The 18295-nt window shown below is 39.8% G+C and overlaps 1 protein-coding gene across 3 annotated transcripts in view; it reads right to left on the reverse strand.

Annotated features, from left to right (window-relative positions):
* Positions 1 to 703: 703 nt before the first annotated feature.
* Positions 704 to 18295, reverse strand: part of TSHZ3 (teashirt zinc finger homeobox 3) — a 66160-nt gene continuing 48568 nt past the window's right edge. For all 3 annotated transcript variants that reach the window (XM_058422095.1, XM_040075393.2, XM_040075394.2), the window contains one exon: positions 704 to 6543. In XM_058422095.1, coding sequence (XP_058278078.1) covers positions 3344 to 6543 — 3200 coding nt within the window. In that variant the 3' untranslated portion in view covers positions 704 to 3343. The remainder of the gene's footprint in view (positions 6544 to 18295) is intronic.

Genomic DNA, 18295 nt, shown 5'->3' on the forward strand with positions numbered 1-18295 from the left:
CACATTTCAAGAAGCACATTAAAAAGTCCTTTTTGGTGCATGCTGGCAGATATGGTCACTCCCTGAACCTGGTACATCTCAGCGCACTTTCAGACCCAGGTAAGTCAGTCCCAGGAACTGATTTTAACCAGATCAGGGAGGTTGCATCAGATCATCAGATCGCCTGTCTGTATTTTAAAAGTGGAAAAAACCCTGCAGACTCTGCAGTCTCTTGCTTTTTACTCCTGCTGTGTCCCAGATAACAGTATTGCATACAGAGCTTTGAGCATTACTATTATAAGTCAATGGTGCATCTTAAAAATACATTGATTGACAATATATGCAATAATCTGCCAGTCTCCTTATGTGTGAATTTCTGGTTTGCAACCAAATACTATATTTAAGCTGTTATAATTTTCAAAAGAGGAATTCTCTACTGTAGAGGTAAAAAGTTTGGCTGGGTTTAGACTGAGATCATGTATTTGTAAAAAGTGTGGACAGGCACCTGGGGGGCTCCAGGGAAGACTTCAGCCAGCCAGGTTCCCTTTCCTGGCTAAGTGAGGGACTCCTGGGATGGTACAGTCAACCAGTAAAACTGCTGTGATTTTATTGCTGGAATTTGAGCTGAGGCCATAAAAATTGACACGCAAATGACCTTAAAATCAGACACAAGTGTGAGCCAAAAGAGGAGGAAAAAGCCCAAATCCCTGATCCCATTCACTTAGCAGCATTTGCTGTAGAATGAACAGAACACTCCAACGCATTTTTGAGACATGGTACTGGCCTTTAACATTACACAGAAAGATGGGAAAATGGAAAGAAAGAGGGAAAGACAAAGAGAACCAAAGATTCAATTACTTGCTTACTGGAGGACAGTAGATTTTTTTAAAAACGAAAGGAAACTGTACGTTTGACATTCGGATGGCAGTTCTCACTCAGGATGCTGGAGTGCTGCGATGGTGGGTTTGGTTCCCATGTAACCATCTCTGGACTCAGAATTCACCTGACTGGCAAAAGACATTATTTACATGCATCGAAATATAGGTGTTTGGAGATGCAAATTGTTTTCAATGGTTTTGGTGGGATGACCTGTCAACACCAGTAAAATCTGTCATTATCACATAAATGCTCCAGATGGTTTGCTTTTCTTTGGCGTGTGTTTGTTCACCTCCTCTCCCCCTCTCTACCTGCTGGGCGTGCTGTCCAGCAGCAGGTAGGACCAGGAGAGGACCAATTTCAAAGCCACAAAGCTGAAGTCATCGGCCTCAGGTTCCTTCTCCTGACATTTGGAAAGGCTGGGTAGGTGGAAAGGGATTCTCTGAGCTGTGGAACACCCTCGGGTGCAGACTCTGCTCAGCGCATTCAGGAGGAAGGCGGGTGAGCAGCAGTGCCTGCCTGGGTCTGAACTCCTAGCAAAACACCTATTTGCTTTGCCACGCACTGCTGATAACCCCCCTCTCCACAGCCAGCCTTACCTGGTGCTTAAAAGGGAGTTATAACGCTCATTTATCTCTTCTGGGGGAAAAAAACTGTTAATGCAGCCTTTGAATAAGTGCTACCCTGCTCTTTAAATGCTAAAGTTCACTAAAACTCCAGTGATTTATGTGCAGCTTTTGACTGCCAGCACCTGGCAGATGAAGAAACCTACTCAAGCTTCAGTCATAAACAGATAGCATACAATTTAATTTTAATGTGCTCGTTAGTCGTAGCACATTTCAGACATAATTGTGAACGCAACACAAAATTATAGCAAAAAGACAATTTTAATGCTGCTGTAGAAAAAAAGGTTATATGAAGAGTCATATAATGGTGCTTCATTGTCAACAACAAAACAGGGCACAGAGTGCATTACAGTGTCTGTGCTGTTTACATGCCAATATTTTATACATAGATTCTCATATGGTGTCAGCTGTCAGTTACTTCTGCAAATTAACTGCCAAAAATGGAGACGAACAGAATCACTTAGTGTGCTGGTAACCACGGGTTACCTTTCATATGCCTAAAGATAAAGCTGCAGTATGGAATCTTGGGAGAATAATTAGGCAGAACAAAACAGAAAGTTACCAATTGAAATAAAAAGGCATTCTACAATAAGAAATAACAACCAAGAGCGCTTATAAATAAGTAAAAGAGGTTATATCACAGAATGCCTCATAACTTTTTAAGCAAAGTATTACAGTACAAACATTTTAAAGGCTTTATCAATGTTTAGGAAATACAGTACAAGTTTTTCAAATAGATTTAACCCTTTGAGCACTGAGTTTATTTTGAATGTTTTCTTTTTATTTTCTTTTTATTTTTTTACTAATAAATACCTTTAAAAGTCATATTGTGCAAAACAGTTAGAATGCATGCCAGGAATGCAGTCCGTGGCTTCTGTTTCTTCAGATAATTAAAATAAAAAACAAAAACAAAAACATAAACAGAAAAAAAAAGAAGAAAAAAAACCCCAAACAAATGATAGCAACACTAATAAATATGTATAATTTAAACATGAACCTCTCTTAATATAGATGTACTGTATAGCAAAACAAAGCAAAACATACTTTGCTTTAAGAATAATGTTTCTGAATACTTTATAAATGCTATCTGCGGTATCTTTTATCACATAATTTACAATGTTTGATTGTTAAAGGAAAAACCATTAGATCTAAAAAAAAAAAAAAGAAATATACACTATATATAGGTACAGTTTTGTACCTGGGACTTATCAGGTACAAACCCCACTGCTGCTAAAAATGCTGAAAAAAAAGAAAATGGCATTAACCACAATCACATTTTCCATAAGAGATTTTGAAATCTATACAATATATACATCTATGTTTCAATGTGAAAATTATATTTTTAAATTTCAAGGTGTGAGACACCTCTGCATAAATGGAGGTTCATATTAGTAATCAGAACTAAGCTAGTAAGGGTCTAAAAAAAAAAAGCATATCCTTACATTTTTACCAAATTAATGCAAAAGTGCTTCAAAGTACTCAGAGGGCTAAAGATTATAGGGTGAGAAATACCAGCACACTTAGGTCACATGAAAAAGTGCACCAGAATTAGTTATAAATGCTTAATTAAACTGTCTGTTAATGCATGCAGCTTGATGCATCAGAGGGATGCACAGCAACTAAATCCAATTTACACAAAGTTCCAAACACTTACCACTGCATTTTAACCTTCATATTTTACCAGTAACAACAGCTGATTATGCACCTCTATTTAAACACTGTACAGTTATACAAAACAGTTCAGCCCAGAGCGACTCTGGAGTTAAAATAAGAACATGTGCCAAGAACTAAACAGTAGCTTTAAGGCGTCTTTGACAGTTTTCCTCAAAGCAAATTACAGTTATTTTAATCAAAAGCAAATGCTACTGCTTCTCTAACTCCGAAACATACAGAAGATGATCCTCTGGTGACTTCCCATGTGTTTTACTAAGATGGAGTTTAACAGCATGCTTGCTTGCAAAAGTCCTGTTACAAAGTTTGCACTGATAAGAAGTTCCGATATCTTCCTCAGGAGAGGACGTCACCAGTTTTTCAGACGGTGACTTTGCTTGTGCTATCTGATTGTTAATCTGTTCACTGGACAGTTTGGACAAGTCTCTTAACCTGAAACCCAGATGCGATTCAAGATGACTGATATAAGTTGAAGGAGTTCTGATCTGTGAAGCACAGTCATTACAAAAGAACACCGGGTGCCCAGTGTCCAAATTTTTAAGGAACTTAGTTCCCCCCGTCCTTCGTAGCTGGTATTTCACATTGGCCAACCAGTGGCTAATTGTGGTCATTGAGAGTCCTGTAAACCTGGAAATGTGCATTCTTTCTTGAGGGCTCAAGTCTGACATGATGTATTTCCCCTCTGAAGTCTGCCGTAAGCTGGCTGCAAACTGGGCCTGCAATATGAGCAAGTGCTGAGGGTTCCAGTTAGACTGACGTCCCTTCCTTTTCTGAGCTGGTGTACTCTCTTCTGGTTCCTCTATTGTGGTACCATCAATGTCAGATTTCTCAGATATGCTGGAAGGTGTGGAAGATTTTGATGTGTGACTTTCTGTCAGGTTCTTCAGCATATCAGATATATCTGACAAGGCATTCTCGCGTAGCGGCGAGTTTGACATGAATGACACGACTGCAGATGTCTTTGCTGTTGTCACTGTAGATGAAGAAGATGCAGAAGATGTCGATGTGGATGACAAAAGCGCTGAACCCAAAGAGCAGCTTTTGTCACTCTTGCCTTTCGTCAAATCTATGGGTTGGTCATTGTTGACATGATAAAAATAACGGTCTAAGTGGTCTGATTTTTTGGACTGTAGAGGTGGGGTGGCCACTGCAGCCTTTTCTGCCAAACTGTTGCTCATTTTAAAAAGCATGCTCATTGGATCCAGAGCAGGTAAAGAAGGCTTTGCTGCCTTGCCAAGGTGAATATTCATGACAGATTGCAGTGCACTTAATGGATTTACAAATGGCTGTTCAGGAGGGTGGTCAGTGATGATGGCTGTGCTGCTACTTAAAGAACCTACAATGGACTTCACAGGCTCTTTCCCATTTTCCACAGGTTCTGCAGTCGGGCTATCTTTGCAGCCATCTCTCTGAGGAACTGGGCTGCTCTGCTGGCTTTTAAAGCCACCGTCACTGGGGGGCTCCATCTTAAGGGGTTCACTGACTTCACTGCTGCACGGCGAAGGCGTCGCACGCTTCAGCGGAGAGAGCTTTCCTTCGGGCTCCTTCATCTTCTCCTCCACTTTAGCCACCTTCTCAGTGACCTTCTTTACCAATTCTTCCATGGCATGAAAGTTTGTTTTTGGCACAGGTGAGGTCTGACTGCTGGGTGGAGACACTAAGGGCTGGTTTTTAGTTGGTGATACTAATTCATTATTTCCAAACATGGGTTTTAGGGGTGTACTCTTCCCAGATGAGCCCAACGACAGCTTCATCATATTAGGCAGCTGGTAGGCAGCATGAATGCTGGGGTAGCCACCCCAGCTCGGTGTACCATTCTGGGCTTTGTTTATAGCTGATGTAACCGTGTTTTCTAAAGACTTCAATATATCTAATCCCCCCTTAGGGCTTTCTTCTAGGTCATTTTCAGTCAAGTAATGGTATTTTGAGGAGATATCATACTTCTCCTCATCTTCACTTGACTTCTCTTTGTCTTTCATTTTGTCATCAGCAATGGCTCTTTCCTTATCTACTTCTTTTTTAATCTCAACATTTAATTTAGGGGAAACACTAGAAGGTGTGTTGGAAGGAGACGTAAAGGTGGTGGCAGCTAGTGGCACAGACTGGACCTTCTCATCTACTAAGGACGTTATTGTCGGTGTGGCTGGGGCTTCTATAATTGGTTTCCCTTTTTTCATGGCAGAGTTAGTGACTTTAATAAAATGTCCCGTCACCATCATGTGAGCCGTGAGCTCCTGCAGGGTGTCGTGTGAACTACCACACTCCATGCACTTCAGAATTTGAGATTTCCTGGCCTCAAAGTGCCAGGCGTAGCTGGCACCGTTCTGGTGACCATAGCGGTTATTTGGCGTAATGTAGGGATTGGAATTCTTTTGAAGTGCATCGTTACCATCTGAGATTGTGGCTTTTGGTGTCCCACCCGTGGAGTCTGGAGAACTCGGAAGTTCAAGCTCCAGTGACGCTTTCTTTCTAGTAGCTGGGATAATTTTAGCTGCTACAGGTGTAACAGGTTCCTTCAGAGGCACTTTTTGGTAGTGTTTTGTTTTGATCATGTGAACACTCAAATCCTGAAGAGATTCGAATGAATGACCACAGTACATACACTTTAGCACTTTCTGGGCATCTTCTTTCCCTTCCATTTCAAGCAAAGAACGTTTGCGAGGTTTGGACCATCTTTTGGGGTTATTGTTATCTGTTTCATGGTTGTCATCTCGATAATGTCCTGTTTCATTCATGTGCACTGTTAATTCTACTAAAGTATCGTAGGCAGCACTGCAGTCTTTACAGCGGAATTTACTGGCTCCAGTGAATATAGAGCCATAGAGTTTACTGCTCTGTCTGTACAGCTGGACTGTGCTAAAAAGGCTCGGTTCAGGCAGAATTCTGCTCTGAGAAACTTGCTGCAGTGTTTTGGCCATCGCAGTCTGGTGCCAGTCAAAGCTGCCACTTCCACAACTGCTGCTGCTGCTGCTGCTACTGCTGCTGCTACCATTGTTTTTTTCTGAAATTGGCTGGTGAAGGTTCAAATTGAGATTGGACCAGTAGGAATTGGAGAGGAAGTTATTATACACGGCCTTCATTTGTTCTAAACTATCAGACACTGTAGAGTCTTCCAGTGGTATGGAAACCTCCTTGCTCTCTTCCTCATTTTTAATGGAGCTGCTCTCAAAGTCCGCCATGCGGTCACTTGTCTCACTGATGTGGGACTCACTGTCCATTTCATGGCTAGAGAACTCAGCTGCTGGAGAATTTTGGTAGCTTTGGCAGTTCTTACTGAAGTCTTTTTCTGGACATGCATATTTTGCTGAAGGCTCCCCATCAACTGCATTTTCATCAGGTTCCACATCTTCTTCCACCAGCGCTGCTGCTTTTAGTTCATCTGAAACATAGGCTATAATGAAGAGAAGAAAAAACAAGTTAGTTTCTGTTCATCATACTTCTGCTTTAGCCAAAGAAGTGCACTTATTTGTAAAATTAAACGGTTAAAATTTAGTGTTTCTTCAGAGCAAGAAAAAAAATCTGCTCTTCAAACATAATTTGCCACCTTATTCTTCTCAAGGGGCAACAGCTTGAAATTAAAACTAAATTTGAAATTAATGAAGCACATTCTGGAGGTGGCATTCATTTCTAAAGTAATAAATTACTTGTATCAACCTCAGAGACAGCAGTTCCTGTCTGTCAATTAATATGTCTTATGCTTCTCCTACCCCTAATGCATTTCTTAACAGACAGATTCACAATTTAAATTAAGCAAGCATTTTTTGCTCATTACAGTTTTGAGATCCAATCTTTAATAAATATAGAGCAAAACAAACATCAAGAATTTCTACAAAGTAAAAAAATCACCAGCAAAATTTTTAAAATTAGATTTTTTTAAAGTTATCATTATTCGTCGTGTCACACTTTAGAAGAGATGGTTAAATGCAAGTGATGTAATCTTTGGAAACAACTCATTCAAAGCAATTTGAGGGTATTTTTTATGGGTATAAAAAATGTCCCATTCCCATTTAAACACAACTTCCTCAACAAGAAAGCCCATGCAGAATTATATCAGGAGCTAGTTCAATGAAATTGGTATGCTGCACTCATTCTTGCTGTATAAATATATACAAGACCTTCCAGTGGACCTTACAAATGTCAAAGTGTTTGCTCTTTAGACTACTTTGTCAATATTTACTCAGCATAAGCTACACGGACACCCAACAGGGATCCTGTCTTCTTTTTCCCCTCAAGTAATGCAACTGGTGATGTAAATCCAAGATACTCTTCTTGAATAGGACAGTTGGCAACTGACAGTAAACATTTTTTTTTTCCCCCCACGGTGCTTCTGTGCTTCTGTTTTACATATACTAAGTTTACCTAAGTTTTTTCCTTTAGGCAAGAAAATTATGGAAATATTAAAAAAAAGGAATCATTAACTAATCAAAATTATCTATTTCTACAGAATGCATTAATTTGCAGGAAAGCAAAAATAGAATATGACTCTCTTCAGTGGAATTTAAAATCTCTCACAAAGATAATTATAAACTGAAAAAAGTCACATTTTCAGTACTCTCTGTGGTTAAAAACACCTGACATTTGACCTTCTCTGCAACACATCTGGAAAATGTAGGATATTTGTATCTTGAACAACCTATAGCTTGTTTCTTCAGGCAATAGTACAGGGAAGACAGCAGTTTACACCCCAAGAAAAGCCCTACTTTAACCAACAGACTGAGAAATGTAGAACACTACAGCAGGTATCACACACACGGTATTAAACCTTGAAAACTTCTTTCAGGGAAAATATGTTTAAATGTTATTGGAAAACCACAAGAGACAAAACAACTGTTAAAGTGACAATGAAATCAGGCTTTTAGTTTCACATGGAGTATTTCTTCATTCAGTTAGGTAATACAAAATATTCATACTGTTCTTTCACATGGATGAACGGTAGCAAATCTTCCTCCAAGCATGTAAAGTTATAATCTGATTCTCGGAACACAAGTTAAACCTTTGAAAGCACAAACATATCACATAAGAGCAACACATAACAATGATTAAATATTTCAGTCCAGATAAACTCAAAGCAGAAAATTCAAGGGTGCCGTTTTTAAAATTTGGGAGCACAGAGTTTGAAAGATTTATGTTAAAAAATTTTATCATAAGATGCTTCAAAGGTACTGGTACAAAGATCAGACTTTGGAAATAGATCTACCACTCTAATGAAATAGAGCTGTGATGTTCTGCTCTATTTTATGTTTTTTAAAAATATTTTGAAGAAAGTATTATTATTTTATACATATCAAAGACACAGCAGCAATTAGAAGATTCAACATCTGTCCTGCAAATACTTGCAATAAAACCAAGACATAGAATCAAAAAAGGTGGATTTACTGAACTTTAGCAAAGGAGACCAAAACAGTTCAAACTACTCTCTAAAGCTGAAAAATTCTGGATAACTACTGATAATGTGCAGACAACTGACTGTTAACTGCTTCTCTCTCAACCACACCAAGTCCTACTGAGTAAGGAGGATGGAAGGAAGGAAGCATGGCATGAAACCACTGATTTAGAAGCAAATATACCCTTTTCCTATTCTACCTTGTGGAAACAGAATTTCTTTTACAACTCCTGTTTCTTTGCCTCTGTTTTGAAAGTGCATAATAATCTCCTTTTCACAAAGTAAAAAACACCCACAGTCATCACCACACTACCTGCCTTAAAGACCTCATTGACACCTGCAGGCTGGGGTGACTCCCCAAGGCACTCTGAGTGCACCTGTCTTTAGTTTTTTTGCTGCTGAGCACCAGTCCAAGTGTGTGGCACCCATTTCCACCACCACATCGCATTCCAAATCCAAGGGTTCCATCCCTGCACACCATGGAAGGCCCTCCTTGGACCCACTGCTCACCAACACAAACAGAGGGCACAGAACCAACTCCCTAATTAGTGTGTTATTCTTTACATTTTTATTTCTCTTACTGCTGAAGTCTTATGAATTTTGTTTGAACTGAAAGACTTGTCACATTCACAGCTTTTTTAGAGAGTGACTTTTACATTAGGGAAAACCTCCAGCATGCGGCTCATTTAAATGTAAATCTATTTACCTTTCATGCTTTCTTTGCCCTTTTCACCAACTATCAAGCATATTTGCGTGTTAACCAGGAGCTGCCTCCTCTATAGCTGCTCCCCTTCCTAAGCTCAAGTTGTGAAGCCAACTTGCGACATCAGTCTTTGATCCAGAAAGGCAGGAAATGAGGCACAAAAATGACAGTGTGGAATTTAACCCAGCAATCTGCAACTTTGAAAAAATGACAGTTCCAAGGGCTCCTTCTGCTCCTTTCCCTGCAGGGAGGAGAGAAGGGATGAAGCCTGGTCTAGCGGAAGGTGTTCCTGCCTCACCACACCTTGCTCAGGGGCAAGGAATGGTCTGTACGAGCACAAAGGAAGGTAACAGCCTCACTGCACCAGAAATAAGGACAAGGAGGCCCATAGCAAAGAAATTTCTTATCTGGTGAAGTACCTACAGGAAAAGCAAAGAGACTGTGAAAGGAGAGAAAAAAATCAGGAGGAGATGGTAAAAAGGTTTTCCACTGTGATTCACTGTCTGCAGGACAGACTGTTTATAAGAAGCACTGTCACCAGCTCATCCTTACTTAGCCATTTCACTATTACGTTTAAAAAAAAAAAAAAAAAAAAGACTCATATTTCGATATTTTTCAGGTGTAGAATAAATGTTTGAACAGCAGGGCATCTGTAAAACTGTTCTTCAACGCCTCAACAGCAAAGTCTGAGGGGAAAAGAAACAACTTTAAAGGCAAGTGGCAGAAGCTAGTAAGAGCAGAAACGAAAGAACATAGGCAGTTCTGGGTTTCGTTTTTCTGGAGAAAAAGCACAAAAAAAAATCATAGTTCTCAAAAAAGTGTTTAGTTTACATCTTGCAGGGCACCATAACCCGCAGGAAATTGCCTGCAAATTGAGCAGTGGTGTCACTGTGACACAGTATTTGACAAAAAGTGGAAAGCTGTTGCCTGGCGTGGCCCTCAAGTTTCTAGAGAAGAGGATATCAAAGGGGTTCAGAAACATCTTGCAGGTGCAGCCACAGAGAGGTTGAGGAGAGACAGTTCCCTCATTAATAATTGTTATAATTATTAACTAAAGTGCTAGGTAACAATGAAATTAACACATTTGATATCAATATATAACAGTAAGCTGTGGTATAATGCAATTTATTTCCACACAAGAGGGAATTACCTTCATAACTGAGATATGGATCATTTCTTTGCCAGTGGAAATAAATTGTGATCCATCACTGTCCAAAATGATCTACATATTGCATAGAGAGTAATAAACCCATAGACCTGGCTCTGCACAGACACCAGGGATCTCCTGCACGAAGCAGAGAGGTATCAGTGTCCCCAGAGGCAGGGGAAGCCCCCGTGGAGCCAAAGCAGCTGTGTCTGCTGATGTCCTGGGCTCACCAGCACCAGAGCTGCCACCTCCACCCTGACTGCCAGAGCTCCTCTTCCGCAGAACCAACAAAAACCCTGTGTGGTTGTCACTCCTCCATGGCAACACCCTCCCAGGGAATGGCTGGACACACACCTCCTTGAGACTGTCCAGAAACACGAGACCACAGCAGGAAAGGTGTATTTTCCTGTTCTCCAAAACCCAATGATACGCACAATTTTTCCCTCATTTCCTGAAAAATGCGGCTGAGACCATATATTATGGCTTGGATGTATTCAAATATTTAATTTCAATACTTTTGAAATTTCTTGTTTTAATTATGTTTTTCCTTGCCAAAAATATTTCTTCTATTTTAATCAGCTCACTGGGGGTATATTTAAACTATTGTATATGCTGTTTGCTTGAAAAGGAACAAAACATTCCAATATTCTTCTCACATGAAAAATGTTCAGCTACATTCAGTTCCTTGGAAATATTTTTGCTTTAACCAAATGGCTTTTTATTTAAAAAATTACATCATCTTTGTTATGCATCATTCAAAATCATCAAGTAATCCTAAGGGGGGGGTCATCTTCCGAACCATTTCATTTGAGTTAATTGGGAAAAGAAACTTCTCAATCCTTAAAGAACTTGAGCCCATCTACATTTCACACTTGAAAAAAAAGAAAAATAACAGCAGAATGGGATCAGGAGCAGAAATGCTGCTAATACTTACAAGATCAATATTATATTCCTAGTGAAAAAAGAAACAGGGGAAAAGGATCATATTAGGTGATAAAGTGGAGCAGTGAGTTGGTTTCTGCCAGAGGAAGTCCCTCTGCACCCTGATCCTCACTCCTCATTCCATGGCACTGCACAAGAGGCGGCTCCTGTCACTGCCCCTGCTGCTGGCAGTGCACAGCCTTTTCCTAAATACCTGTCCCATTCTGTTTCAAATCACACACCAGCCACCTGAGAAATGAACAGATTTTTTTTTTTTTTTTTAATATTTAAGTAATCTTTGAAAAAAACCTCAGAGTCCCCAGTTTTGGTGGGACCATTCGCAGTTAAGAGGCAGCTCAGTCCAACACCAGTGCAGAGAAAGCCAACAGAGGAACAGCAGCATGGCAATGATCTGACTGTGCCAATGAACTTTATTCACAGAATTAATGAGCAGAGGCAAGAGAAAACCAGCTCAGTGGATGGAGTCAATCAAAGACCTAATGCAAATGCAGGCATATAAAAGAGTTATATTAGTCTGTTAGAAAACTCCCACTCCACAGGCTTTCCACTCGCAGCAAGAAAGGCAAACATTTCACCCACAATGTGAGCTATTTCTATACTGAGACTAACTGATAATTCCCATGTAACTGAAATTGTATCTGAGACTTCACTCCTTGGAAGAGGCGCTGGCATATCCCTCATTAGGCAGTCAGGATGGGAGGCAGGAGCGACTGCCCTGTTTACAAGAGTGGCAAATGACAACAGTCTCTAAACGGGCATGGCAATACTGATTACCCAGCACCTTGACAGGGACATTATTCCTGTTAGAAAGGTCAAAGGTTCTGTTTCATAGAGGCAAGACTGTCTATTATGGGAGAGAAATGTTATTTCCAAGTGAAGAGGTCAGCACTTCTCTCGCACGTCGGCTCAAGTCCCTGGTACCTCGCACCGGAGCGCGAGCCCACTGCAAGACGGATTATTCTGCCCACTGGCAAGGTCAAGAATATTAATTTTGAACATGTTAATTTGATGTGATGTGCATGATTAATGCTTGTTTAGCTAGATTTTTTGTATGTTGATAAATCTGCAGTCTTTTCATGCCATTGAGAGTGTAGGATTAAGTCACTGGGAAGCGGTGTGGAGGGACGTGACATAGGATGCCAATCTAATGGGTGGCTATCACTGGGCACTAAAAACTTTGAACTGTACTTTGTTTGTTCCTTCATGAAAATACTGCAGCTGTCTGCCACAGAGAGCTCAGAAATAGGCCAGAGGAAGCTAGCCAGCTGCTCTGATTCAGCATCCTGGACTGGTATTACATTTGGAGAGACTTCAGAGAGGCCAAATCAACTGTGAGTGTTAAGAGATGAGAATTACATGGACAAGGACACACAGTGAAGAGATGATAACAAGGAATTAGTTTATACATCATTATAGTGTAGGCCACCTAAGCACAGAACAAAACAATTTTACATCAGGCACCTTTTCCTCATGTCTCTGTATTCCACACTCCCCTGGGGTTTGTGTAGTTTGAAGGAACATACAGGACTCGGGTCTCCCATTCACTTTAGACTCTATGGTGCCACAAGAAATGTGTCATACAGGCCACTCACAAATGAAGAGAGAAAACATTCAAAAACTGCTACTAATTCTGGTAAGGGAGGGATTCATTTTTCTGAAACCAAACACTACTTAGATGAAACCAAACACTACTTAGATGTTTCTTAAATGACCAAGTATCACCTGCTTCACTAAATATACACCTGAAAAAACAGCATACCTTAATATGAAATGATGGCTCAGAAACAGCTTGGCACTATTAGACAGCATAATTTAACTGAGGTGTTCAAGAGCTTCAGTGAATGCTTTATTTTCCACATCAGCCCTGTGGAAGAAACATTCTTACCCACAGTTTACAGCTGAAAACCTGGAAAGAAGTTAAAAGTTAATTGTCTGGTGCTAGACAAGAAGACAAGTGAAGGAGCCTGTTACTCCTGTAGGTTAATATATATAATTCAGCTATTTACACAAAACATGGGAAGATGATTTAAGTTTGTTATGTTCCTATGTTCCCTCACCGTGTGTTTATGTGAATACAATATATGTGTATAATTGAAAAATAATTGCCAGTTTTCAGCTGAAACAATTATTTCACCCAGCGAAATACCCACAGGTGCATGTACTCAGCACAACCCAGAGCCTGTGGTTACAGATCTCCTGCGAGCCAAGCTGCTGGGATCCAGCGAGTGCTGAACCTGCAGACTGCCAGCAAACTTCTTTTCACAGTGGGGAAAATAGGGAAGGTTTCTGATGTATTGTCACAACTCTCCTCTGAAGAGCTTTTTGCTCCCAGCACGCAGCAGGGCTCAGGTACACTGTGACACCCACTCTGCCAGACCTGTGCTGGACATGGAACATGATGGATCATGCCTCCTTCCTCCAAAACTGCACCCTGCCTGGATTTCTCCCTGGGGCCTAAACTCCCTGAATTCAATATGCTGAGCACCTTGGTTTTCTAAAACTTGTTCAAATTACCCGCCCTTGAAACATAACACCACTGTTTTCTGATGTAGAGAGGAGCACCTGATCCCATCCCACTGCAGTGGGCTCTTCTATGGGCAGAGTTGCACAAGGATTAGTCTGAAATCTGTCTCACTTGACGAGTTCACCTGCCACCTTCTACAAGAGCTTTTTGACAAGAAGGGGTCCAAACATCAAAAAACCTTGGTTGAGACCCGAGGCCCAAGTTACTCAAACATATAATGAAAAAAAAATCATTTTGATTTCTAGAGACTTTCTTTGATATCATTCTTGTACACTCAGGAGTAAATGACATGTTTACCAGAAACTTCATGAGAACAAAGGTTTGGAGCCTTTCTGGCCAGGAAGAACACAGTTTTAAGGGGTTTGACCTAAATTTGCAGTCACATGCACACAATACAACTGACTGCCTAAAGCAACACAGCTCATGTTCCACTGTGTGTGCCCTTAGCTGGTTACCAGTAACAAGGCAGGGTTGACAGTAATCCGGTGGAAAGGCTGAGAAAGGTTGTGGACTGTCACAATGACAGAAAGACATTCCTTGCTATGGTATTTTGTGGAATCCATCTCCTTTCCTTTTCTCCTAGAGATTTGAGCAGCTCCTGCGAGCATATGCCTGGAATTTCTGGCTGATCCTGCTGAAAAAGGAGAAAAAAACATCTTCCTGGCCTCCCTGCCATGACATAACCAGCCTTTCACAAGCACCACTAGAACCAGACCAAGTAGGCAAATGAGCAACAGAGACTGGGAGCACCCAGTGGGAATTCTCAGCTGCTCCCCGGTTTGATTCAGTCCAGGGTCTTGTGATCCCATTTCATCAACATTCCCGTAGTACCCTCCTCTTCCTCCCCTCCCCACCCCTCCACCTTCCCTGGGAAAGGCTGCTCTTCCTCCAAGTGCACCAAAGTTACAAATGAAGACCATTCCAAGGAGCATGAAGTTCCTCAATGTCCATGGGGAAGCTGAGGTTCAGTACCCATCCATGAAGAGGAAACACCACCAGGGACAGGGAAAGCAGGCACAATTAGCCCCAGAGTTTCAAAAAATTCACATAAACCTCACAAATTCAATGACCAAGTGCATTACTAACAGGAAAAAGCCCCACCAATATTTGCTGAATAAATTATTCAACATGAATAAATGTGATCCCCTCTTAAGTTAGAGAAAAGTGGCTTTTCCTTGGTTTCCAAGGCAGTTGCTTGGTGTGAAGTACTACAGACTTGCTAGAGAGTACCACTCCATGCAAGCACACGTGACAGTGTGAAATAGGAATTCAGCAGCAGAGAAAAAAAGCTTCATGTTACACTTGACCCTGACTGTTCTTTGGACTCTGCAGAATTTTTCAAAGCACAGGATTACTATTTCCTCAAATGGACAAAAATATTTACCAGAACTTTAAAAGAAGAAAAAAAAAAAAAAAAAAAGTTCATTTTGAGGGTTGTTTTCTTTTTTAGTTAAAAGTCACTGTCAACATCCTGGCAAGACAAAGCCAAATTCTCTGTATGAATTGGTACCAAAATATGGAGTGACATAATCTCTGCTTGATACCAGACATTTGGGTGGCATCTTTTAATCACTGAAAAGCACACAGGGCATTCCACAAACTAATACAAGATTCACAGCCAACTCTGGGATAAGCAGCCATGAGCATAGAAGTTCTCAATATGGCTCTAATAGCTCGTAATTATTATAATCCTTCACTGAGCAAACAGATGTTGTAAGGGAACTTCAGTTTCTTCAAATGCAGTAATCAAACCATTCTGCTTCTGCCTTGCCTCTTCTCTGTAAATGCTTTGTATAGTGGAGTGGAAATAGCAAATGTAGTGACAAAATGACCATTTAATTGTCACAGAAATCCGTTTCTGAACAAAACTGATGTTGTCATTTCTCTTTATGCACATTTCTCAGTCTTCTGATTATGGTTTTGCCTTTTTTTTTTTTTTTTTTTTTTTTTTACACCAAGAAAAAAAAATCTTGCCCCTTACTTTCTGTAATCTTCCCACATATTTGGTTGCTCCTGATTTGTCCACATCTTACAAGTTTTACAGTAACTAGAATTTGGTGCTGTATTTGTGTTTAGCTGGACTAATATTAACACACATCTCTGGAGCTGCCATCTTTGCTGAGAAATTTTTTAAAATCTAGTTTTCACCTAAAACACTTCAGTACATTACAATGAGTCTTTCTACTTGGTGATTTATTTGTAAATAATCGTGGCTACTTACAACATTCAAAATGTACCAAAAGACCTTCAGTCTGATCCTTCATTTTGTTGCAAACTTGCATCTCCCATTGAAGCCCTTTCTACAGTAGTTTCAATAGCTATTTTGGCTGCAGTGCCTCTGACAATAAACTCTATACATCTGTAAGAACAGTATAGTAGAAATCCAAATGATTTCAATCACAATTTCAGCTATTGTGAACTTGTGCTTATAATGAAGTTCCTCTATTAAGAAAGGAGGTCAGTGTGGGCCAACAAAGCTTTGTGTCCTTTCACAGTTGCTATTCAGACCTCATTTAAGAAAAACAACTATTGACTGCAATATGAATCTTAGGACTTGAAACAAGCAGAGATTCTCAGGATTACCTCTACAAGATGGCCCCAGCTTGTTTTGTATGTGGAGCAAAAAGAAGTATTGAATATTCATTTCACTCGTTTGCTAACTACACTAATATACACTGTGGTAAATGAGTCTCTATCTACCAGCACCTATTGAACAGAAGGGTATTTGAATAGGTGGGGTTTGCTATAATGCCACACTAAGATAATGTGCTAGAAACAAATGGTTCACTGATTCCTGAATAGAAAATTTGTTGGAAAACCCTGAGAACTAGGAGACGAGGGGGAGGGGATTAAAATGTCGCTTCAAAGCCACCAACCAAACTCCTGTCATTTTTAAAAGATGTTCCTGTGGCACAGCATGAATAGTTTATAACCATGATTGTGAACATTCAATGTCATATAAGAAAAGACACTTGTCAAGAGCCTTTCCCTTACCAGCACCCTCATCATGACCTGTGTTAATGAAGTTAATTGAATTTAAGATCAATAATGGTTAATTATTGCAATTTGACATTCTGAGATAAATGGCTTTAAGACAGAGAAATGTGTGTGTATGTGAATTCTCTCCAAAGAAGGTGAACACATTACAGCCTAAGAGGGATCACACAGTCCTTCCATTGATCCTGGTACAATCTGATCGACCTAATCCTCTGATGAATGTGGGCTTTTCACAGCTACAAGTAAATGTTCTACAAGACTACTCTAACCCTTGTCACTGACCAAATCTATATGAGCTGTACACTAGAAATCTATTGAGATAGATTAAAGAACTGCTGTAGAAACAAGAGATGCTTCAATAAAGATGAAGGTTTATTATATTGACTATTAATGTTACATGCAGTATGTAATTATGAATACTTATGGATCATAAGAGTTTAATTTTGGTCAGTCAGATGTAAATGATCATAACTGAACGATATAGTATTAAAATAAAAAAGTAACAGATAAAAAAATCCAACAAGCATGTTGGATTTGATGACTTAAGAGTGAATGTTCAATAAGAGAGAGATTTTAAAATCATCCTTGAAATGTGCATGAAAATGCTCACAGACAGGTATTTATTTCACTCATCAACCTACTTCATTCAGGGTTTTTTAAGTTTACTTTCACAATAGTTCCTCAACAGGAAGACGTTTTTCAAACGTGTTAGTAATGATATTCTTACATGCATACTGAACAAGTTAAATGACCACTTACAAGATTTATAATGACAAAGTAAATGTCAGGGAAAAAGTATTACTGATTGCAGAGCACTGACAATAAAAAGCAGCTGAAGAGTTCTGTCAAAATGTAAGATTATGCAAAAACACTATTGAGAACACTGCTAATCATCTGCTCTTGTCAATTACTTGAAGGGTATCTGACAGCATATTTACATTAAACACATTTCAGTGGTGAAATCCTTAATGCTGTATCAGAATATTTTCATTATCATTAGAAATCCTTTAAAAGTCCTTTTGCAGCAGAGCATTGTAACAGCAATGATGTAATATCTTTCACTGTATCAGGTGAGGGTTTATATTTCATGCTATTATAGCAACATAACATTTGAAATAATACAACCAAAGACTAAATATACATATAAGATGGCAATCTCCATGTTCCTGTATTCAGTGTAGGTATTTCCAAGTAACAGCTCTGCAGGAGTCTCAAACTAAAGGCAAACTGATGATCTGTCTTTGGCCATTCTTTTAGCCTTTTACTACTCCTGTGACTGTACTTTGTCATGGCAAAGGACATTATCAAGCAGACATTTTTTCTAAATCTCTGATTGTGACTTGCAATTCAGCTGCTTTAGGAGGAGGTACATTAGCAACCAATGCCTTTCACCTGCTGGAGAAACTTATTTTAGTTATGTCTGTCTCATACTTCAAGGAACCCTTCC

The sequence above is a fragment of the Hirundo rustica genome, chromosome 11 (assembly GCF_015227805.2).
Source record: "Hirundo rustica isolate bHirRus1 chromosome 11, bHirRus1.pri.v3, whole genome shotgun sequence".
Lineage (NCBI taxonomy): Eukaryota > Metazoa > Chordata > Aves > Passeriformes > Hirundinidae > Hirundo > Hirundo rustica.